Source organism: Chironomus tepperi, unplaced genomic scaffold, assembly GCF_022539635.2.
Source record: "Chironomus tepperi strain 1889 unplaced genomic scaffold, CSIRO-AGI_Ctep_v1 contig_263, whole genome shotgun sequence".
NCBI classification, from domain to species: domain Eukaryota; kingdom Metazoa; phylum Arthropoda; class Insecta; order Diptera; family Chironomidae; genus Chironomus; species Chironomus tepperi.
In genome coordinates, this window is record NW_027226385.1 from 100,525 (window position 1) to 124,664 (window position 24,140).

The 24,140-nt window shown below is 35.1% G+C and overlaps 1 protein-coding gene across 2 annotated transcripts; it reads left to right on the forward strand.

The window, feature by feature from the left end:
- Positions 1–7,408: 7,408 nt before the first annotated feature.
- LOC139091939 (probable cytochrome P450 28a5) lies at positions 7,409–10,052 on the forward strand. Of its 2 annotated transcripts, none has more exons than XM_070642189.1 (4): positions 7,409–7,592; positions 7,688–7,820; positions 8,571–8,685; positions 8,754–10,052. In XM_070642189.1, exon 4 carries the CDS (start codon positions 8,966–8,968, stop codon positions 9,794–9,796), a length of 831 nt encoding a protein of 276 aa, XP_070498290.1. In that variant the 5' UTR covers positions 7,409–7,592; positions 7,688–7,820; positions 8,571–8,685; positions 8,754–8,965; the 3' UTR covers positions 9,797–10,052. The 2 variants fall into 2 exon arrangements, with proteins under 2 accessions (XP_070498290.1, XP_070498289.1); XM_070642188.1 differs by having other exon boundaries at positions 8,571–8,678.
- The last annotated feature ends 14,088 nt before the right edge of the window (positions 10,053–24,140 follow it).

The window sequence follows — 24,140 nt, forward strand, 5'->3', positions numbered from 1 at the left end:
ATAGTTGCGCATGGAGTAGAAGTGGAGGTTTAAAAATTCCTCCAAAAAAACAACAACAAAATCGACTCCGAATTCCCCCCAACTCCCACAAAAATCAGCTAACAGCAGGATTCACCGCACAATATCATAAATCAGCTATAGATACAATAAAGATAAAAATATTCAAATTTTGTTAAAAAAGATTGAAGGAATGAAATTTCAATAAATTTTCATAAATTTAATAGGAAATCGTTTAAGGCGGAAAACAGATGATGCTGATTTGAATTGATGCTGTTTATATTCTGAATTGATCAAAATTATTGTCCTGTTGTTCATAAACAAATTGGAGATAATAATCATCTGTTATGAGGGGGCTGTTGCTTGAGGTTTGACATAATCTTAAGATTCCTCTTCCTCCCTCCCAAGAACTTTGATTTATGATTTATTCCAACTATTCACAGTTGCATGGCCCAGGGTTGGTGCGACAAACTGAATTGGTGTTACTGGAAACAGCGAAAAAACACCCAAATTCGACAAGACCCTCCTAAATGCGTTATACAATAATTGAACAGCCGCCAGTTTACAGGTTCGCAAACTTCTCTGTGGAAGGCATACCAAAAATTTAAAATTTGTTCGGGATTCACTAAAATCAAGGGTCGTATTCAGGGGAAGGATGAAGGATGGTCTGTTGGAACCCAATCTTCCTTTGAACAATCTCTTCTATAGTAATAATTTGAGTTGAAAATTGCACGATAAATGGGTTGCTAAGCGTTTGGTAAGACACCTGATATGGTGTTCGGAACCAAGCAGTGCAATGATAGGCAACCAGTTGTGTCGTGACACCAAGTTGTGGAGTGACATCCAAGTGTGGTGTGACACCCAGGTGTGGTGTGACACCCAGTTGTGGTGCGACACCCAGTTGTGGCGTGACAACCGGTTGTGGTGAGACACCTAGTTGTGGCGTGACAACCGGTTGTGGTGTGAGACACAGTTGTGGCGTGATAAATCTCAAGTATTTCTTTTTGGTGTGACATGACAAAAAATGGTTGTCCACTACTGTTGCAATGTGTCGCTGGCCTTAGCTTGACTAACACTTGTCTTAAGAGATGTAACATTCCACTAGGTCCATCAAATTGCCAAAATAGAGCAGATAACAGAGTAGATAATAGCTTTATTCATTTTTCAGACGTCATTTCTGAACGACCCCATCCTAAGTTGTTTAAATATTTTATTAAACTTAATGTAGGGAAAATAAAAAATCATCCAAGAAAATTTGCATGTGACAATTAGACTTTGTTCTGCATCTGTGAATTTCATAATTAAAAGATAAACTTTATGATTTAATATTATCATATTAAAGTACAATTAGCGAAAATTTACTTTGTTTGCTTGTTTGAGCAACAAATATTGAATGTTTTATAAGATGTCGTTGATATCTCTCTCTCTCTGTCTCTCGCTTGTTTATGTTAACATATATCTTAGAGCAATGTTTGAACTTGTGCTGTATTACTTTAATTCTTTAAGTATACAGAATACTTCAATGGAATCTTTTTTCGGATTTAGAGGATTATACAACAGCTACGTGAGATTTTTTCATTGCTGGCTTGATGATAGGAGGTGAATCATTTTTCTATGTCTGAATGGATTAAAAAATAGAAATAGAAAAAAATTCTAATGCTATTTGATTTTCATTCGAGCTGTTTATTTAGTCTTAATCGCACTGACTCATCTAAAAGCATTCAAGAGTGATGTCTGGCTTAGATGGCTTAGACTATAGATCTATGCATTTCACCGTTCAGTCTAGTGTTGTCCAAACTTTTTAGTGTCATGGCACACTTTGGAGGTAAGCCACGACCAAAGCTGTACACAGAACGAAGCTCATGACAATTCCAGAAAACAGTGGTTTAGACCCAGGAATAGAACCCACGTTCTACGATTTTCGATCGAATGCTTCTGGCAGCTATGAGGTACACTCACTACAGCACACCCATTTATAGACCGTTGATGGTTTATGCCATTGCAACAAGGAGCATATATAAAGCTTGAAGGGCCCAGCCTTGTGAGCTGGAGGCACTGTGATTATAAATCTGTTGTACCACACCCTTTAGACCTACAGTTTATAGTGGTATCCGAACCGCAACAAGGATTGATTAGAGATACATATAATAAGTTCAATAAACAAATTGGCTATGCTTCTGTCAATCGACATTAAAAATTCAGGTTCGATCTCACTCTGTCGAAGCTAATCCCTAACCGTATTGTGGCCATCTGCTGTACTTTTGCCGGGACGCTGCCGTATTTTTCTCTTTCCCTTGCTGCTGTGCCCAGACAAATCCTCAAAATGCCCCGTTTTTTTCCAAAATTGTTCCGATTTTTTTGCGAAAACCCTGCATGCTAGGTAGGCAACCTTTCTGTATCATAAAAGCATGGACTTTGACTGCTAGGGAACATGATCTGTGTTATTCGCGACCTATACAGCTGAGGTGTTAGTTAGAGTTCAATCAACTTTTGAGCTATAATAGCATCTGTCTGTATCTCTTAAAATTAGAAGACATTCTTAATTTAATTCCAAAAACTCTACGTCAATCTGAGTTTACAAATCAAAATTCTCCGAAATCAACTTAATTATAAATCATGTTAATCATGATAAAATTAAAGCAAGAGACATCACCAAAAAAAGGTATCTTCTCAGAAACAAACATTTCAGGACAATGACATAAAACAATTTCATTTATTTATTACCTTTTTGGATGGCAAATTCCATTACAAAAATTAAATATTTCATTTAACAGACAAGAAAAAAGGACCAACAAGATTTATGCCCACTCAGTTCGTGCATGATTCATTAGCCAATCTCAAAAATGAAATCTTAAGAATTCATTAAACCTTTTTTTCGCCTGTCAGACTTTAACGAAATAAAATTCACCGAAACATAAAAAAAAAGTCAAAAAATTTTAATTCAATTAACCAAGAAGTTCTTCTTACGTCATAGCTCAAAGAGAAGGTTCCGACAAAGTGGATGAAGTTCGGCAGTTTTAATAAATTAATTATTCATTCAATAAAGATTTCATTTAACTGCCGACATTCATTCTTTGATTCCACGAGCGTTAAAATTTGAATGGTTACTATGACTACAGATTTAGATCCTTTTGGAGGGGGATTGTGTGGATGTTGTGGTACGTTATGAGATGTTTGAGACTAGAGTTCGAAGTTGAATCTGATTTTTAATGAAAAAGTTCTTGACTCCATGTAAAATCTTGGTAAAATCCGAGTCGACTTCAAGCTCTAGTTCAGATTAAGGATGTAGTCATAAATTGGTCATAGAGGTGGGTAGGAGGTTAGTTTTTAGTTCTTATCCTTTAAAATTGTACCTTTATTTGATAACTCTAAACTGGGGCGTATTCAGAGCAGAAGGGTTTCATGACAATCTCTTCCTAATCTTCCCCAAACTCCCGTTTTATGAAAAGGTTCTTCAAATAACACGTGGAAGGGGGTGGTTACTCGGTATACTTATACACCTTCGCCTACCCTAAAGCATATGATTGTGCATTCTCCAAATAACCCTCCAGATAGAGGATCTCTTATAACCTCCCTTACTCAATTCATATCCACCTATACCTTTCTAAGGCATTTTGGAATTCTATCAAAAATTTGTTTTTTGGCAATCCCCATCCACTCCATTTGATCCTGGAGTTTTAATTTATGTTACTTACATAAGCACTTTACTATCTGTACAGATCAACTGTCATCCACGAACCTTTTACGATGCCGCCTGGAACTGGCTCTATCACTGGCTCTTCATTTGCCAATTTCCAATACCCAGTAACTGTAATTTATGTTAATAGAAAAATAAAGCAATAAACTCAGCCTACCGTTACACAACATCTTAACATCCCCTAAGAAGCTTTAAAAAGCTGTTTATGTTGATCCAAAATAGAAATAATAAAAATGAAAAATGAATTTCGTCTAAAATATCGTTTCTTTTTCATGCTTCTTACATCATTGCTTAGAAGGGCAAATACCGTAGTTGCTATAGATTCTGTAAAGGGTTATGTCATTCAAATTCTTGAATTATGAGTTCTTTTGATGATATTTTTGTAGCAATAAATAGACTATTCTTGTCGACAATGTTGATTGAAGTACGTATTTTTGCATTTTTGGAAATTTTATGCTTGTCAAATTTAGAATAGAGATGCTTAAGACGCAAGTGATCAGGGGGTCTGTTGAGATTCTGGGTATGGAACTAGATAAAATCTCCTGAATTTACAAAAATACGTTAGAACTACTCATCAACTGTAAACTAACTAATGACCAGTTAATACGTAGTTTTGTCCACTTGAGGCTGTTGTTTTTTTTTTGATGAAATTTTAAGTTTTTATTTCTGCTTTACAAGTGAAGTACGCTGTTGTCCAAGGAGAAATGAAGTGCTTCTAAAATCTATGAATTGAACTGACTTCAAAGGAGCTTTTCTCTTATTACGTAACGTTTTTAGCTTTGAGGGTGTAAGCAGGTGAGGATGGCTTTTTGGAGCTTGAGCCTCTTGTTGAAGAAATTCCTTAAAATCCAAAAGAAATTTTGGATTCAAAATTTTGAGCCGCCGTCCTTGAAAATTTCTGGCTGCGCCTCAATGACCCCCTGAAGAGGAAACATTAATTTAATTCATACAATAACGGCTCCAAGAGTAAAAAGTTTCAAAGATGTGTAGCAAAGAACAGAATAGACTATAATAAAGAGTTCGCTCAGAGGAAAATTGGCACGTCGATCGTTGATCTATTCTACCATTCCAAAGCCTCTATAGAATGTCTATGTCCTTGATGAAACCTTGATGAAATAGCGCTATTTGCGTATACCAAAGTGTTGCATAACCCTGTTGCATACATTTCGTAGCATAGATCAACTCGTGTTATACATGAGTTAAGCTATTCAAGCTTAAGGTAGAGCTTCTCGACCTTCAACTCTAAAACCCCACTGGATATACCCCTGTTAATCACCAACTTTGATTTTCAATTAAAATAATCAAAATGTCCCTAAGATCCAAACATTTACTTATCCATATTCATTTTCCATCCACAGAAAAGCTTAGTCTACTTCAATTTCAATCCAAAGTTCAAATTTATTCAATATTCAATACTAATTCATACACCTGTCAATCTTTATTACCCCAGAAGACTTGAACATTTTCTCTCTCAATATTTGACACACTTATTTGAGGACACAAAAAGTTTGTGTCTTTAACATTATTTTTTTCTACGACATAACCTTCACACCATAATGTAGATATGCATCAAATTTATTATTCATTCATGATTTGATTAAAACATTCCAAAAAAAACAGGTAATAATGAAATATAATTTATTCAATATTTATTAAATAACATTTTTTTTCTTTGTTTCATAGCCTCACAATTCATGACATACGTCACGTTACATTATGTTAATTATAATGTTCGGACATAAAAATTTTCACTTAATATACAAATTTTTTATTAAAATGAGTAAGCCACACAAAAATATCAACGATAATAATCAACATATTATGCACGTGTCTGGTATTTCTCTCGGAGACAAAATATCAAAAGAATTACAAAAGTACGACATTATTGAGCGACTTTAAGCGCATTTTTGTCCCAGCAATCAATAATTGGTAGAGGATTTTATCATAACAGTTTTTTAGAATTTAAATTTTCTAACGGTTTTTTAGAATTTAAATTTTTAACGGTTATTAAAATTTAAAATTTTTTGAATGCAACGCTTTAAAATGTCACATTAATTAATGTGTAAGCTAATGCTTTAAACTCGAGTTTTCTACAAGGTCTGGTTGCCGAGATATCGTCCCTTATCCAGCCTCCCTTCCAGTCAACCGAACAAAGTGCATTATTAAGCGCTTTCTTTTAATCAAAAATGTGCTAAAAAGAATCATTATTAATGCTCAGTATAGACGAACAAAAATTGTTTTCCAAAGAAAACAATATTAAATTTTTTATTTATTTCTCGTTATCAAAACTCATTGACAAATAGAATAAAATTTACGCAAAATGAGTTACATTAATGTCAAGGTTTAGAAATTGTATGTGCTGATTCTGATTCTTAAAGAGAGATTTCTATTCTGGAAATTTTAAAGTTATTTCCTGGAATACACTTTATTACAGTGGTGGGCAGGAGATTAATTTTAAGCCGCAAATCTTGGTGTTAACTTCTAAAACTGAACCTGAAAATGTTCAAGTTTATAGATTATTCGTGGTATTCCCTTATATCGCTAATTTACCAGAGCTGAGAAAGTGCCGGTAATACCGCGGTATTCCAAACAAATAACGCAGTTTTTCTTACAAATACCGGTTATTTAAGACTCAAACACTCAAATCGAATATTATAAAAATTGCGAAAATTCTGATTTTCCCTTTCCGAAATTAACTTGAATAAAGAAAGAATGAAAGCAGGAAAAGTGGATAGCCTTTGAATAAAACCAAACACGGTGAACGGTTCATGAAATTTCAAAAGTTTTTTGACGGAACATAAGTTGTCCACCACTGCCTTATTACCCAGGCTGACAAACTAGGCTGTAATGCCACGATATACTGTAAAATACAGCGGTGTTCATACAAATACCACCAATACCGTCTAGTTTGCTCAGCCTGGCTTATTATGTAATAAACTAATCAAAACACATTTTCTAGATTAGAAATTTCAATAGGCCATTCACGTGACCTTAAGAGATACGAGACGTTAAGAGATACATCTGTGATTGACAACCTATGATTCACGGTCCACTAATGTTTCGTTGATCTTGGAAATGTCATCTAATGTTTTTTGAAAATGCTATGATGAGCATGCCGTTTGCATTTTTGGTCGTGACTTAACATCAAGATGTGCCACGGAACCTAAAATATTGCTCAGCCACTGAAAAATGTTTTGTTAAATATGTATTAAAGTCAATAAACTATTAGTAGAAATGCAGAGACACACCAAGAGATGCAAGAATGCAGAGGCACTTCATGAGATGCAGAGACGCATTAAGAGATGTATCAAAAGATGCAGAAGCGCATCATGAGATGCAGAGATGCATCAAGAGTTGCAGAGATGCATTAAGAGATGCAGAGACGCATTAGGAGATGCAGAGACGCATCAAGAGATGCAAAGACGCATAAAGAAATGCATAGAGATGAAATGCAGTCATGTAGTTTTTGGGTGAACCCCATGCTTTGTTGCTATCATTGGCTTGGCATTAGCCTAGCTTACATAATAAAATTTCATTATCTCTGACCCTTTTTGACCAAAACAAATTAATCTAACTGATTTAAACTAGCATTCATTAATGAGTCATTATCTGCTTCAAAATAAACCCCTTAACAACAATCAAAACAAGTGTCGATGTTTTCTTCCGAATCTCACATATAATCATTTGGAGTGATTAGTTCATGAAGAGCAGTCATGATAATTTTAATAGTGATTTTTTCAATTGTTTTAATTTTCATCTCTATTCTCATCTATCAGAGGATTAATTATTTTAAAAATTTAAATGTTCCACACGAGACTTTAAATATTTTGTTTGGCAACACACAGAAGTCAACATTGGGTAAATGTAGTGTCGCATATGACGCCGATAGAGTTTACACGTGAGTGATTAATTTTAATTGAATTTTTTTGAAAATTATAAAAAAATATTCAATTTAAATGCTGAAAAATTAATTCAATTAATTGTCATCCGCAGGAAGTTCAAAGGAAGAGGTTTGTGTGCGGGTTTCATGAATGGCTTTACACCGTATCTGTTGCCTTTAAATGCGGAGGTTTTAAAGCAGGTTTTGATTACAAATTTTAAAAATTTTCGAAATAATTCATTTGGTGTGAGTATATCGGATGTTGTGGGTTGGATTTGAGATGATGCAAGGGATGGGAATTTTATTTGTTGGAGGATTTTACTTAATAGGCATTAATGCCAAGAGCAAAGGTGAGCAGCCTGTGTACCGCGGCACTTTAGTGTGCAGTGTGTGATTTCGGTCGAAGCTTACTAACAATATGTGCCTTGAATTACCAAAGGTTGCGTACCACTGGACTGGGTAATATTTATGTCGACAGGTGTGGCCTGCGACAGATCGGACTTGCGACAAGCAGACATACTTGACCAGTTGAGAGGTCACCACCTGTCTCTCAAATCTGTCTGCCTGTCAACAGGTAACGACCTGTGAAAGATGGTCTGTTTCCGTAGACCGGTCACAGATTGCAACTCTGATCTTGACAACTCACCTCAAAATACCCTGAAAAATTGAAGATTATTGTCCAATGAGTAAGTGTAGGGCTGTGCCTCTGGGAGTTGGGGTGCATATCCAGGATTTCAACCCAATCCCCTCACCTTCCCTTACAAGTTGCAACCGACATTTATCGCTATTTTCATCGCTACAATTCTGTAGAAATGAAATCCATTTTTTGAATTACAATTCCTAACTCCAGATTGAGCTTCTTAAGTGCTTCTGTCTTGTCTGAACTGCATAAAGTATCAATCTCCCATCAATCACCCATCCCTTGACCAAAATCTCATCTCCACAAGACCCAACAGAATACAATGAAAGCAATTATTATCGTCAATATTTATCCAGCTCGATACCGAACGTCATTCAGTCATATCACTAAACCCCTTCTGGCTAAGAAATGAGAAGTGGAAGCAAAAACGAAGTGAAATGAGTCCAGCATTAACATCAACTAGGGTATGAAGTAAAAAAATGATTAATTGTTTAATCAATAATAATTTCTAATGTAAACACATGATTCATGGATGATAGCTGAAGGGAATGTATCCATTAATCGATGATGCTGCTAAGCAATTTACTGATTACATAAAGATGAAAATGGCAAGCAATAATACAGTGTTATTTGATGTTAGAGACATTTCATTGAGATATTCATGTATTGAATAACAAGTACCACTTATGCATTTAATGCGCAAGCATATGATGATGATAATACTTCAGAAATATTAAATTATGGTAGACGAATGTGGAAAAGTATATCAACATCGACTCAGTTACCATCGTCACCTATCACACGAGATGTCAATCAATATTTCATTAGAATTGCGAATCATGCAGTTGAACGTCGTCGATATAGTAATGAGAAACGTAATGATTTATTGAATTATATAATTTCATTGAAGGATAAGAGGAATTTTAGTGAAATTGAGACAGCAGCACATGCAATGACATTTTGGTTAGATGGTTTTGAGACATCAAGTCTTGCACTATGCTACGTGTTATATGAATTATCAAAGAATATTAAAGTTCAAGACAAGTTGAGAATTGAAATCAATGAGAATATTGATAATAATCAGACAATTCCAATTGAGACTTTATTGAATTTAACATATCTTGATCAAGTCTTTTACGAGGCAATACGTCTCCATCCACCATTATATTATACAACACGACAATGTAACGAATCAATTGAATTAATATCCGATGAACAAAAGATTCTCATACCATCCGGAACGACCATTTGGATTCCTATCTATTCAATTCATCGTGATCCTGACATTTATGAAAATCCCCATGAATTTATGCCTGAACGATTCGATGATGAAAATGGCGGCGTAAAAGCTTTTCGTGATAAGTGTGCTCTAATTCCATTCGGTGAGAGTGCTCGAATTTGTCTTGGTATGAAGTTGGGAACGTTGCAAATTAAGGCAGCTGTTGTTGAATTGTTAAGGAATTTTGAGCTCATTTGTGATGAATCAGTGACTGATAAGGATTTGGAGATTCGACCACAGCAATTTTCTAATATACCGATGGGGGATATTAAGGTACAGTTCAGGAAGTTAAGTGAGGCTTGAGAATTTTTTAGGTGGATTGACATGGTGTAGGATGCATAGGGATTATGTGTGTTAACAGGCAAAGAACATGATTTTAAGAGGTTGTGTAGCATACGTGTGTTTGAGAACCTTGCATCAGAGTTGCAAAACAGGCACCTGTGACAGGCAAAAACCGTACAAATTCTCGATAATTTATATGATTTTCTTACAAAACCATACAAATTATCAAAAAATTGTACGGTTTCCGCCTGTCACAGCGTCACATGCCTACGTCTTAAGCGACTGCCTTTGCTACACTTATTGTAGTTGAGTATAGTCTAGTCGAGCATACTTGCAAGCGTGCTCTATGCTTACTCTGCACTTAAGAGCATGTCCGTTGCCTACTAAGGGTCCAATTGTCTATCAACTAATCCCATTCTGTTCCACATGCATCATGTGCAGCTTGTACGCACCCACACCAACTCAATCTACAAAATTCCCCTCAATTCCTGAACATCAGACTCGATAATTGAATGACCCTCTCCATTTACCATCAACACATTCAAATTACTCAATAAATTGATGATTTATATTAAAATATTCAGCATAAACTTATCCTTACTTCATAAAACTGTAATCAAATTCACTTCACTTTTCAGTAATCTTCACTCTATGTTCTACAGCACATGAAAAAAAAAAGTGCAAAAAATAGTGCAGAACTAAAGTTTCAGAATAAATTTGCTTAAACTAGATGAAAAATACCTTTCAGATACAAAAAAAAAATATAAAAAAAGTTGTTCTCGTATCCCTTAAAGGATTTACAATAACTTGAAGATAAACTTTTCATTACACAAAATTGACCCCATTCAGTGTGAAAAATACTGGATGTGATAAAATACTAAAATTGAGCATTTTGAGATGCACAAATAATTTTTTTTTTACTTTCTTTCTTTCTTCTTGTTAATCCTTAAATCTGTGACTGTATTGAGTCTGAATTGATTAAAAGTTTATGCTTAAAATGAATAAATTAAATGAGAATAAATTGAAAAATTTTTATTGACAAAGTTATCAACATGAAAATTTACAAGTTTAACAAGTGAACAATTTTTGTGTTGGACTTGATTACTGACTACTGTGCTGTTGGGTTATTAGATTTTGAGATGATTAGGGTAAGGTCTTTAGGTAGGGTAAGCAATATACCAAAAATTTTCTAAATGCGCTTTTGGGGGAATATTCGGAAATAACGAATCGCTATATATAGCAGTAGATCTTGCTCCCTGAACTGTTACGTTCTGTAACAAAATCATGAACCAAAATTTGTATTCTTTAACATAGCATAGCAAACCCCTCATCTCTATTTACCATTACCTTTAGTTGCATTCTTTGAAAAGGTGATTTCAGAACTGATCGGTTCTGCCTTGTCATCCTTACCCTGATTGTGGAGCTTCTAACCTTCAGACAAGGTGCTTAGGATATGCTTTTACTCTATTCTTAAATGTACTTAATCCCGGGCAAAAAGCTCGGTCACTAGCGATGTATTTAGCGATATCAGGGAATACCACGAGAAAGTACACTTGACGTTTGGTCCGCTTCGGAATCAGAATGTAACTTCCACAATTTTTCCTTAGAGTTACGTAATTTCCGAAAGTTCTTCTGGCTACATACCAAAATAATTAGACTCTCAGTTCTTATTGATTAATAATGAATCCTAAGACTATGAATAATTGTAGATCTAACAGAAAAAAAATCATGATTCCGAAAAATGAATTCCGAATAGGATTCGAACCCAAGTGCTTCAATTTTTAGTCGCATGTTCCTACGTAGCTGAGTCATCTTGGATTATTCGAGTATATGGCAAAGTACTAATATGAATTATAGATAGATTTAACATTGCCTAAGACGATAATGAAGGAATGCCAGTTAGAAGTCAAAACTGAGAATTTATACAAGCTTTGTCGGCAATAGATAGAGTCGAAATGGAAGGCATTTTGTGGTAATCTAGGCTCAAAGTCAGAGCATGATTTCAGTAAATAATTAAGATAGTCTTTAAAGCTCAGATTTATCATAACCAAGCCTACTCATACCTGGAAGTTCACAATTCACTTCCATTACTCACACAATTCTAAAGTGAAATTACGTGCAATAAACTTTTTTATGAGATTCATCTCGATTCTTTTTTTCCAAATGAAATGCTTTCAAACCTTTTCTATAGTACATCTATATATATAAAATCCAGCACTCAAAGGAACCACTAATCATTTCAGAAAATTGTCATAATAAGCTTTTCGTAAATCCTAACAAGAAGACTGCAAAAAAAAGTTGAAAATCAGCAATAAAAATTACTTTCAATTTTTCAACAATTTTTCATCCATTTTCTTCTTCCATGGTTCTTTCTATTTCTTTATTATGATTCCTTTCATTTCCTCATTTGTCATTTCAGTCTTTTCCTCCTTTTTTTTTGTTGTTGTTGCTTGGGTTATGCCCCTTCATCTTTAAGAAAATTCATCTCATGTATCAAAATCATATATAAATTGTGATAACATGCTAATTTTTTCGCATACATGTAAAGATCTCTTCTTGTCATCATTTTCTGTTTCCATGCACAAGGTTTGCCATGAATAGGAAATGGGAGGAGGCTGATTATGCTAGAAATTGGTAAGGAATTTAAAAGGGGAATTTTGGAATTGATACGCATAATGTTATTTGAGAGTGTTTTTGAAGTTTGAAGTCCTGTGCTTTTGATGCTTAGCTAATCTGCAAGCTATGATCCCTAACAGGCAAAAGTCATCTTAAATATACTACATAGGCTTGCTAAATACACTGTCTTGGGGATTGGGAAAGCCGAAGTCTGACTCCGAAGCTGATCAAATGTCAAGTGTGTACCTTCACGTAATATCCATTGTTACCACCAAACACACCGCTGGCGACAGAAGCTGTGCCTGGATATGTACTCAAAAGAGTAGATTCAAATCCTACTTAAACCCCCGCTTGTAGGTTGGCAACCCCACAAACAAGCTAGAGATAGCACAGCTGTACAAAGAAAGCTACAAAAGGTTATAAGCATGTTCATGAGCGTTCCTCTCAGTTTACTCGGCTCTCGAAAACACGGCTTTTGCCTGCTAGAGGATTAGTCATATGTTCTTATTCAAATACTAATCTGTATATTGTGTCAAACTTGGAGTTCAATAGCATATCGAGCTCTGGTTGGACCTAAGTTTGATTCCAAATTAATTAAGTCTTATTTAGAACATTCCGAACAGCATGATTACGAAAATATCAATAAAAGTCGCCTTAGAAATTAGTCAAAAATAGCTTTAACGAAATCGTCAAGCCATTCTCAAGCCTTGTCGCTAAAAAGTCGACGTAGCAATGCCCAAGGAATTATCCAAGGGGGAAGTGATTTCTTTCTGACTTCGCAACTAGTCCTAGTGACTACTATGCACTACTCAATTTTTTTTTACTGTTTTGACATACATGAATAGTTCATAATTTGATAAATCATTCATCTCTAAGCACATACAATGTAGTCACTATGACGTCACTACGTCGTCAACTCGACGACTAAATGTGAGGGTAGCTTGATGAAATGAAATTTTCCGATCCGTGCTGTTCGAGAAATTCATACAAAATAGCACATACTTTTGGACATACCATACAATTCACAATGCAATGACTCCAGAACATGAAGTTGACTATAATTTCATATGAATACACGTCGACTTGAGTCAAGTTTTCCATACAATATCCGAATCGCCTTCGAGCTCTGCATAACTCTCAATATACCCGAAATTCCCAGAATCTCCAATCCAGTCACAATCAAACCACTCCTAAATTCAATATTCTAGACTAAATATCAAGAGAGGTCAATCAACATATCTCCCAAGTCTATCCAAAGTTCAGTCAATCAGACAAATTTCATTCCTCTAAACATCCACTTCCTTCTCAGAACTTCAATAGAAACTTGAGACTAAAACATAATAAAGAAGTAAAGCCTTCCGTCAAAATAACGAGAATCAATTTTTCATTCACTCCATCCGTCAAGTCTTTATTATTATTATTTGGTGTGTGTGCGCGTATGTGTAATCTATGCCACAAATTTTATCCTTAAGCTTTTTGAACCTTCACATGTCGTTTATATTCGTTGTCGTCGTCACGCTCAATGCTGCGTCTTTAAAGCATAAATATTATGGAATGGAAAATAAGAAGAAGACGAGAAGCATAAAAATGAGCTCATTAATATTAATTCATTTCCTTCATCTGTCATTGATTGTGTATGCGTCATGATTTCTCATACCCAAAAAAAAAGTCGACTCCAATTCCAACCCTCACATCAAATAAGGAAAAAACCGTAAATCGCTTCATCAATAAATTCATAAGAGGCCTACTTCATTCCATTCATTCAGTTCCTCAATATCAAGTAAGCAAGCAACCACAAAAGGAAAAAAGAATAACATGATGAATTATTTTTAGTGCTGCTTTTTCGAGGAAGCGTGTGTGGATGTTCTACTTATGTGTATGAAAACTGTCTGATTGACTGACTTGATTGAATAATTTGATGGGTGATTTGATTGGATCGATGTGGTTTGATTGTTAGGTAAAGTTTTGTGGAATTGACTGACTAGTTGATTGGATAGTTTGTAGATTACTGGATGATTGAGGTTGTAAATTATGTAAGAATTGATTTTTTAATGGAATTTTTTAAGATATTATTAGAAAGAAGCCGGTTTATAGTTCTACCAATCAATTTATTCAACATATTCACCTGACATCGATTGACAAGCCCTAATTAAGATTGGGCTCGGATATAATTGAGACGATAAATTGTGATTGTGTCGTTCTATCACCATGTAAATCTAAAGGATTATCCAGCTTATTAGATGAGTTTTAGCAGGAACAGGATATGAATGGAGTGCGTATCGAAACGGAACAAAGAATGGATTAGAAGAATTCCTAAAAATAGACCCCATAAAACGTTTTTTGATCCACATCAGACATGCTTCTTGTTGTAACGGTCATTTGAGAATTGAATAATATTTATTGTACACAGGTGAAGTTCCCTTTTCATATAAAAGTTCAGCTTGTTTTAGAATTCTGAAGAAACATCACTGCCTGAACTGCACACAATGTTCGCTATGTCATCGATGCATTGCCTTAGTAACGGCAAGATACGACGAAGCTTCGTCGCATTGTGCAGCGCAATGTGCCATGAATCAAGAGTTCCAACACTGACGATATTTGTCATAGGTTCCACTTCAAATCTTGATCCCAGTCTCGGTCACGATCTCGAGAACATATTGAAACCAAGACTTCGGGAAGTAAATCTGTAGAAAGTTGTTTAATTAGTAGAGCTCGACAAGAACAGCAAGTCTGCATTTCCTGTATTTTAGATGCCCAACCCTGCAGTTTTCGACTGTACTATATAGTTCGTCCAAAGCTGCATGCCTTAATTTTTTGTTTCGATAGCACACATTCGTATATAAAATGCGCTTCCATCCCCACAACACCCCTAATTCACATATATGTGTTCCTTTTCTTTTTCCTTTATTTTTGAAAAGCTCATTCAAGCGAGGCTTCTTTCCAGGCGAATTATTTGACTCACAACAACATAGTTTCATTTTGTTGCCCCATCTCCGATTTCTATATGAATCCCATTCTATACATGATTCATATGCTTATAAAAAATAATAAATTTATTATGTATATGATGATTCTATTGTGATTTGATTGACTGACAAAATGAAAATATCAGTCATGACGATATGAGGATAATGATTATGGTATCTTTGACAGGCAAATTTTATGGATTATATCACACATTATTAAAGCAACATGATTTGGCAATATTAATCTATATTATAGGCTGTATAGTTTTTTAATAGAATTATGTTGTAAACATGCTCTTTTGTTCGCTTTTCTAGCTCTTGAATCTTCTGTTTATTGTCTTGAAAGAAAAGAAAAAAAGGATTGAAAAATTATGGGAAATAAACTTTTATTGTTCAATGAACATTTTTGTTGCTGTGGATTGTAAGTTTTTTATTATGTGTAGATTAGGAATTTTTATGGGTGCTGTTTATATTCCTATTTCCTTTTATAGGAAATATTCCGATTGTTTTTCTTTCTTCTATGGACTATTCATTGGAATTATTGACTGTAGACTTTACAGTTTAGAGCAGTGGTGGACAACCTTTCGTTTTTCGCGGCACTTTGTGGACCGTTCACTTTTCACGTTACAGAATAACGAACTTTTATCAGAAATGAACAATGGAACTCCCGGAATTTCTATTGTTTAAATTAAATTTACCTCCCATCCTTCTGAACGTAATAATTGAACGGCCCACCCTGATGAACAGTCTCAATTGAAATGAAACCGAACATGGCATACGGTTCATTGCATTTCCTAAAATATTTGACCATATACTGGTGTGTACACTGGTGTGCCGCGGCACACAGGTTGCCCACCACTAGTGTAGAGAAAAATTGTTTATTTTTTTCAGGATATAGACGCAGAATGGATAGGAAATAGGAAGGAATTAAGTAATTTTTAGCAAATTTTCTGTTGCTTTGAAACTAGAAGATTTCAGTACCTAGAATTTGGAAAATCTGTTATTAGAAAACAGGCTAGTTTTTGAAAACGGCTGTTTCCCACAAACTCTAGTCAGTATCGAAATGATTTTGATATCGGGCAAAACCATTTTGCTGAGAGTATTTTGGTAGGTAACCTTGCTGTCGCGGCACACTTCTTCAAAATATTTGAAAACAAACGTTGAATCGTATGTCTTGTGCTGTTCCGGTCATGGCTTACTACCAAGGTGTGCTATGATAAATAAAAAAAATGTCCATCAATGATCTAAGGGTTCATTCACAAATGACATCTTAAATGGCAACTGAAGTTCCAATGAAAACTGTATTAGACTCAGTCCTCCTCGAAAGTTGACCAAATGCCCACTACTATTTTCAGATCAATTTACACGTGAAGACATTCATGTCGTCTTTATGCTTTAAATGCTATAAACCTACTTAAATGGCATTTATACTGTCTGAAGTGTAGGAGCTACAAAAATAGACTCTGTAACAAATTAACATAGAGACACAATTAATTATAGTCATTTCCATAATTATACCTTCTTGAGAAAGCTTGGGTGGAAACAATATAGAGTGCAATTATCATACTAGACTTAGACCCACGGAAGTGTATCCGAAGGTCAAATCCAGACTATTTGAAATTTTGATTAGGAAAAATTAGTTAATCAATCATAAATCTGCCTCAAGATGGTGTGCCTTTATCGACATTAAGTTAAATTCGGTACCATACCAGAGCTTTTCCGACCTGGTGCCAGTATTTGGATTGATTAACTGACTAGTTGGGAGGTCATGGATCACAATTGATACGTACGACGTCAGCGAAGTAAGTAAGTAAGGAACTAACTGGTGTTATTCAGAATTAAGTCTTCAAAAACCTACCTGGGAAGCACATGACATAGGAATTGTCGAAAACCCGACCCCAGGTCAGCGTAACACTTTACCAAGACCAGATTCTATGAAATCAAGCTTCAGACCAATGTTAAGTCAGTATGATGCCGAATTTTCGCCTATGTATGACCCACATGAAGTTCCTTCCAAACTACAGATTCCAAATATATCCAAAACTTTTCAAACACACAAAATCAAAGTACTGCCGAACATCATTCACAATTAATGTTAAAACTAATTCAAATCCAACACAACAGATCCTACAAAGGCAATTACCCAACAATGAATGAAAAGTTCTATCAATATCACACAACAAGTGGATATAATTTCGGAAAGTTTCATTGACAGTGTCTAATTGAAGCTTGATGAAATCCTCCTCTCTTTTATGTTGTATCAAAAGACACAAAGTTGTGTAATTACATCGATGCGTGTGTCTGTAAATTAATGTGATCATGAAGTCTATAAATTAATTAACTGTTTGTCAATACAAGTCGTCCCATGAGGGATTGTATTCAATGGAAATTGTCAGACGATAATGTTTGTTGTATAGTATTATAGTAAATTTGATCAGTTAATGAGTGTTGGATATTGATAAAGGAGATGATGAGACATGTTATGTCGGCTATGGTGAGGATGGGTGGTTGAGGCCTTTGGAATCGTATGTGTGAGTACGACCTAGTGACAAATTATTATATCAATCCATATGTACAGCATAATTTAATTGAAGAGCATGACTCCGAATAGGATAAGTTGGTCAATCTATCCGTAATTCGGCACTAAGTCGGTGTGACTCTGACTTGGTTTCAAGTCAGTGTTACTCTGACTTGGTGTCAAGCCGATGTGACTCTGACTTGGTGTCAAGCTGACGAGACTCTGACTTGGTGTCAAGCTAACGTGACTCTGACTTGGTGTCAGACCGGTGTGACTCAGATTTGGTGTCAAGCCGACGTGACTCTGACTTGGTGTCAAGCCGATGTGACTCAGACTTGGTGTCAAGTCAATGTGACTCTGACATGATATCAAGCCGATGTGACTCTGACTTGTTGTCAGGATGACGTGACTCTGACTTGGTGTCAAGTCGATATGACTCTGACATGATGTTAAGTCAAAGTGACTCTGACATGTCAGACCAACGTTACTCTGACTTGGTGTCAAGCCGTCGTAACACTGTCAAGCTAACGTTACTCAGTCTTGGTGTAAGTCCAGCGTGACTCTGACTGGATATCAGGTAGTCCGATTCTGAGTTGATATCAGGTAGTCCGACTCTGACTTGGTGTTAGGCCGACATGATTCTGACTTGGTGTTAGCTTAACATGACTCTGACTTGGTTTCGGATTCTGACTCAAAAATACAGAGCACCATGCTAGAGTCAATACGGCCTGAGGCTGAATTTTCAGTCGACTCACCAATTTGTGCTATTCAGCAACATTAAAGCATCCAAAAATATTAAAGCAAAGCTTTAATAAAATTAACTTTATACCAAAAAATCCGTCATGAAAAAAAAAAATATTAATCTGTGCTCAAAACTTTTTCGTGCCTCACAGAAATGAACGGCAGATGATTTCAATCGAGACAAAAATTATAGAAAAAAAGCACAACTTCAATCGCTGAGCATGACAAAAAGGAACAAAAAAAAAGTATCAAAATTATTATGTTTTTTTATATTTTTATCCATTCAAGCATGAAAAAAATTGTGATACATTTCAATTCATCAGCATAAAATCGTGTTTCGATAAATAATTTCAATATTTTTTTTCGCCTGTCGGTGATTGATGACTCACATAAATGTATTTGTCAGTTATATAAGCTCATACATGTGCATCATATATGCCATGTACATAATCAGAACAACAACAACAAGCAAGTATGGCATGAGAGAGCAAAAGCTATGATAATTATTTTATCCGTAATTGGACCATGAAATAATAAACATCACAACTTAATCCATGGCCATTGAAGCATTAAATTGTTGCCATTAAAATTACATCATGAGGCAATGTTATCATGCAATGACTTAAATTCTCGGGTGACTACTTGATAAGCTACTGAAGTGAGTGGATAAAGAGACAGATGGATGGACTGTTTGGGGAGGGGAACTGGACGGAGATGGAAAGTAAAAAAAATACCAACAGTTAAATGATAAAAGCTCCAGAGGATAATTACCAAAGAACTATCCTCGGCATATGCAGACCACATTTTTTTCGTGACCACAACTGTACAAAAAATTTTCATCTTTTTGCTCTCTTTTATTTCATTTCGGTTTTAGATCCTGATGATGATGATGATGATGGCTTCAAAAGTATTAAGGCAAGTTACAAAGTCACTTGAATTTAACGGAAATTTGAATTTTAAAATTTATTTTTTTCTCCACCTCAAAAAGTTTTTTTGATTTTTCATGTCTTTAAACCAACTGATTAAGGTTCATTCAACTTTTAACTTATAGTAAAAAGTGGCAAGACTCATCCCCAAAAGACACCAAAATGATTGCTCAACTTCCTTTCAAGTTATTCAAGATACAAAGTTTCTAACCTAAAAAAAAATTATTTCCATCAAAAAGATACAATTCAATTTCCAAGAATTTCTCTTTTGCCAAACATGCTTAACAACCAGACATAATAATTCATTCGAAAGCAGGCTAAATTTTCTGTAATAGGATTATTTTTATCCCTTATTTTCATTAGTGTACATTTTTGAGTGAAAAGCTTGTGTTGGTGAGAGAGATGTCACAAAGAGAGAAAGAGCAAAATTGCTGATAGCCGTGGCCTTTTGTGTAAATTTAACAAAGGCGGATTTGAGGATAATATTCAAAAGGATTGCATCCATGAATGAGATCATAACCTTTATGACATAAAATTAAGTAATTGGAGTTAGATTCCTTTAAAGAGGGGAAGTTTGTAATTTTTTTTTTGTAATGGGTCTGGGCCACTTCCTGTCATCGTTTTTCATGTCTTTTTTGTTGTTATTTCTTAACCAAAAAATTTCTTTCAAAAGACTCATTAGTGATGAAATATAGATAAATAAATTTTCATGAAATGAATGAAAAATACAATAAATCGGATTATATCATCGTCTTTAGCTTCTCCCTCAATTTATCTTAATTTTTAAATCATTTTCTGCAACATTTTGGTCGGACTATCATCAGATCTTTTACAAATTTAATTGACTGTGAGAGAATTGTTGGAATGTCTGTTGAAAAAAGGATTATTTGCGAATTAGTGAAGATTCTGTGATTATTGTGCAACGAATGGCTTTAGATGAGAATTAAAATTGAATTTTCCTTGATATTTACGTTGGATTGAAATTTTGATTTTTTCCACTTCGCATTTTTAAGTGTCAAAATCTTTGAAACTAAGCTATTAACAAGTTATTTAACTCTTTTGCTGTATAGTTCAGGAGTGAGCAAGTAACTTGACCGTCTTTAATTCAACTAATTCCCAATAATCAATCGAAAATCTTCAAAATTCAAAAACCACGTGTTTATCAAAAATCCCGAAAAATGCGCTTTTTACTAATTTTTATACACCAGACAATTCATCCCAACGTTGAACTCTTCCACAGCTCTTTTTTTACTCTCTTTTCATTTCTTCTTTTTGTATCTTTTGTTTTAATGATGCAGATTTGCGACTTACGTGGATAGAAAATTGTATTATGTCAAGAAGTTCTTCTTCGAGTGCTCTTTAGCTTTCTTTCATTTTTTCTTCTTCTTCCATCTCCCTTTTCAGCATCAAAATATAATTCCATGAAACAACAGAGATGTTTTGTATAAAAAGACATGGCACAATAGCACAAAAAAAAAGAGTCGAGGAAGTTTGTATTGCTTTCCATTAATTTTAAACAAAATTAAAAAAAAAAAGAAAATGAAAGGAAGAAGAACAAAATGTTTGTAAATTTGTTACCCAAAAGAATGAATTGCAATTCCGACAAAGTATGCAGTGTAATTTATAAATCGAGACACTATACTGAATTGAAGTATTAAAAACAGTAATAAGTATTAGGGAATAGACATGTTCGCACCTCCTCACTTAACTCGACCCAGATGAGTCTCACTTAGCTCGACCCTAATGAGTCTCACTTAGCTCGACCCTAATGAGTCTCACTTAGCTCGACCCTAATGAGTCTCACTTAGCTCGACCCTAATGAGTCTCACTTAGCTCGACCCTAATGAGTCTCACTTAGCTCGACCCTAATGAGTCTCACTTAGCCCGACCCTAATGAGTCTCACTTAGCTCGACCCTAATGAGTCTCACTTAGCTCGACTCAGATGAGTCTCACTTAGCTCGACCCAGATGAGTCTCACTTAGCTCGACCCAGATGAGTCTCACTTAGCTCGACCCAGATGAGTCTCACTTAGCTCGACCCAGATGAGTCTCACTTAGCTCGACCGTAATGAGTCTCACTCAGCTCGACCTAAATGAGTCATACTCAGCTCGACCGTAATGAGTCTCACTTAGTTCATGTCATGAACAAGACAAAATCTACTAACTGCACGGTGCGAATTCAACAAATTTAGAAGGGATGAAGATAGTCAGAAAAAATGCCATTGCATACAGCACTGAGGAAGTCCTTAAAACATCCTCTCTTAAATTTTCTTCTTCAACTTTTTTTTTTTTCGTTTTAAGTCTTTTTTTGCAAAAATACTCAGCAGTGCTTCTCTTCCTTTCATTTTTTTTTCATTGTTGAAAAAAAATGAACGAAAATTCTTTTATAGCATTCAATGCACATAACTTCTCGAGTACTTCTACTGAAATGTAATTGTTATTCCATAAGAGCGGAGGCCATTGCAATTTTTTTATATTGTTGTAATATATTCCCTTACTGGCTTCACCTTTATACAGGATATTTTTTATGTAAAATTCTTCTCGTTTTTATAAAGGAATTGAGTTTTTAGGGTGATGGAGGTTAAGAGTGTATGTTTGGCTGGCTGTTGACTGAGTTGAATGGACAGCTGGTCGGAATAGAGACCTTTTAAAGCAGAGGTCCATGTTAAGCACCGGAGCTGGCCGGAGCAGAAGTACTTCTTAAACAGAGGTCGATGCTAAGCACCTGAGAACAGAGTCCTATGGAAGGCCTCTGTACCGACCAGCTGCACTTTCAAGCACCTCTGCTGCGGTGCTTAGTATGGACCTCTGCTTTGGAAGACCTGTGTTTCGATAAGCTGCACTTTCAAGCCCACATGTTCTTGTAATGATCCCTGGGTTCCTTACAAAATCTACACCTGGCTCTACACTTTAAATCCTTCTGTCAACTAATTACATGAAGACCATTCTTACATTGCTGACCGTAAAAACCAATGGTAATTCTTACAATGGGTCCAGTTGGCAGCAATTTACAGTTTTTTGCCTAAAATCCTTGCTTCGTTCCTGACCTCCTCCGAACATATCCTAAGTAGCACAATTGGTTTATTCGATTCAAAATCCGGCACTTGGCTGGCGTGATTCTGGCATGAATCCAGATTTAATCCGAATCCGGCACCAAGTTAGAGTCACGTCAACATGAGACTTGTGTGTGGCCGAATTTTGGTCCATTAACCGATTTGTCCATTTCGGGAACCCCAAACCAGAACAGGCTTAAACGTGCATGCAAATTCATTTTATGCGCCTATCATTAACCCACCCTCACATCATCAACATACTTAAATTTTTTTTTTCAACAGTTACTTTAAAATTGCACGACAATAAATGTAAAACTGCAATTCATACGCGGAACAGTGAACGATAAAAATAGAGGAAGAGGAGCCATTTAGTGTACTGAAATTAAAGCAATAAAAGAATTTACATTTTTAATGATTGCAATGAATTTAACATTGTATAGTAATTTATAGGGGTAAAAAAAGGATGGGGATGTGAAACCTTTGACTGTGGGCGATATTTTGACATCCATTCATACAAATTCATCAAAAAAATATTACAATAATTAGTGGACATTTGATACGTTAGAGCTTTAATTGGAATCAAATTTCACATTATTTGGGAATGGGTCATTGAATTGTAAATAATTATGGTAGTCAGTATAAAGCTATTGTTTTCTATTACCTCTGATTCATGGGAAATGTGTATAATAGGAATGGCAATTGGGACAATTCGATTGTATTGTAATTATCAGGAATTATGAGCTGTTATACCTTTTATAATTTAATTATCTTGTTTAATACTAAAATTTTGTTAATTTGAACATGTTTATCAAATTGGTCTTAACAAAACAAAATGGTGTTAGTTGCTCAAGGCATACCATTTACCCGTGATGATAAGTAAATCTATATATATGTAATATATTGAATATTTTTCTTTGTGATTAAATCGATCAATATGTATAGAAAAGGTGTTTTCAGGCAAGAGTGCTGTCGTTTATAACTGCCAAAATTATGAATTTATTAAATTTATTGAACAGACCCTAACTACTTGGGTTTGACCCCATGGAAAGTCTTTAAGTATAAGGTTCCTATCCAAATATACTCTAGGTTTGTCTAGGCATAGACTTACCTATTATAGACAGTTTCGAGGCAAAGGCAATAACTATTTCCTTTGACAACGTAGTGCCTTTGCCTAGGTATTGCCTTTGGCTAGAAAAGCTTGCAAAAAGGCAGATTTCTTTGCCTTTTCATAGATTTAGACGGACCTAGACAAAGTCTAAAGCTACCATTATATCTGACAACTCTGAAATAAATTTGAGTGATCTTATCAGCTTATCATGTGTAAGCTCTTGTTGACTATCAGAATCGTATTCAGAGGGATGGAGGTAGTTGAGATCAAATCTCTGGCTACATCCCTTGCCTGTGTATATAAATCCTTGAGCAATTGAACACAAAACTTAATCAACCTACATCAATGGACGTTAAACTTTTGAGTCTGTTTTGCTTAAATATATCTCTCTCTCTAACACACACACACACACACACACACACACACACACACACACA

Bases quoted from the DNA above. Each gene is read 5' to 3' on its own strand.
- LOC139091939 (XM_070642189.1), top strand. From the start codon at position 8,966: ATGTGGAAAAGTATATCAACATCGACTCAGTTACCATCGTCACCTATC.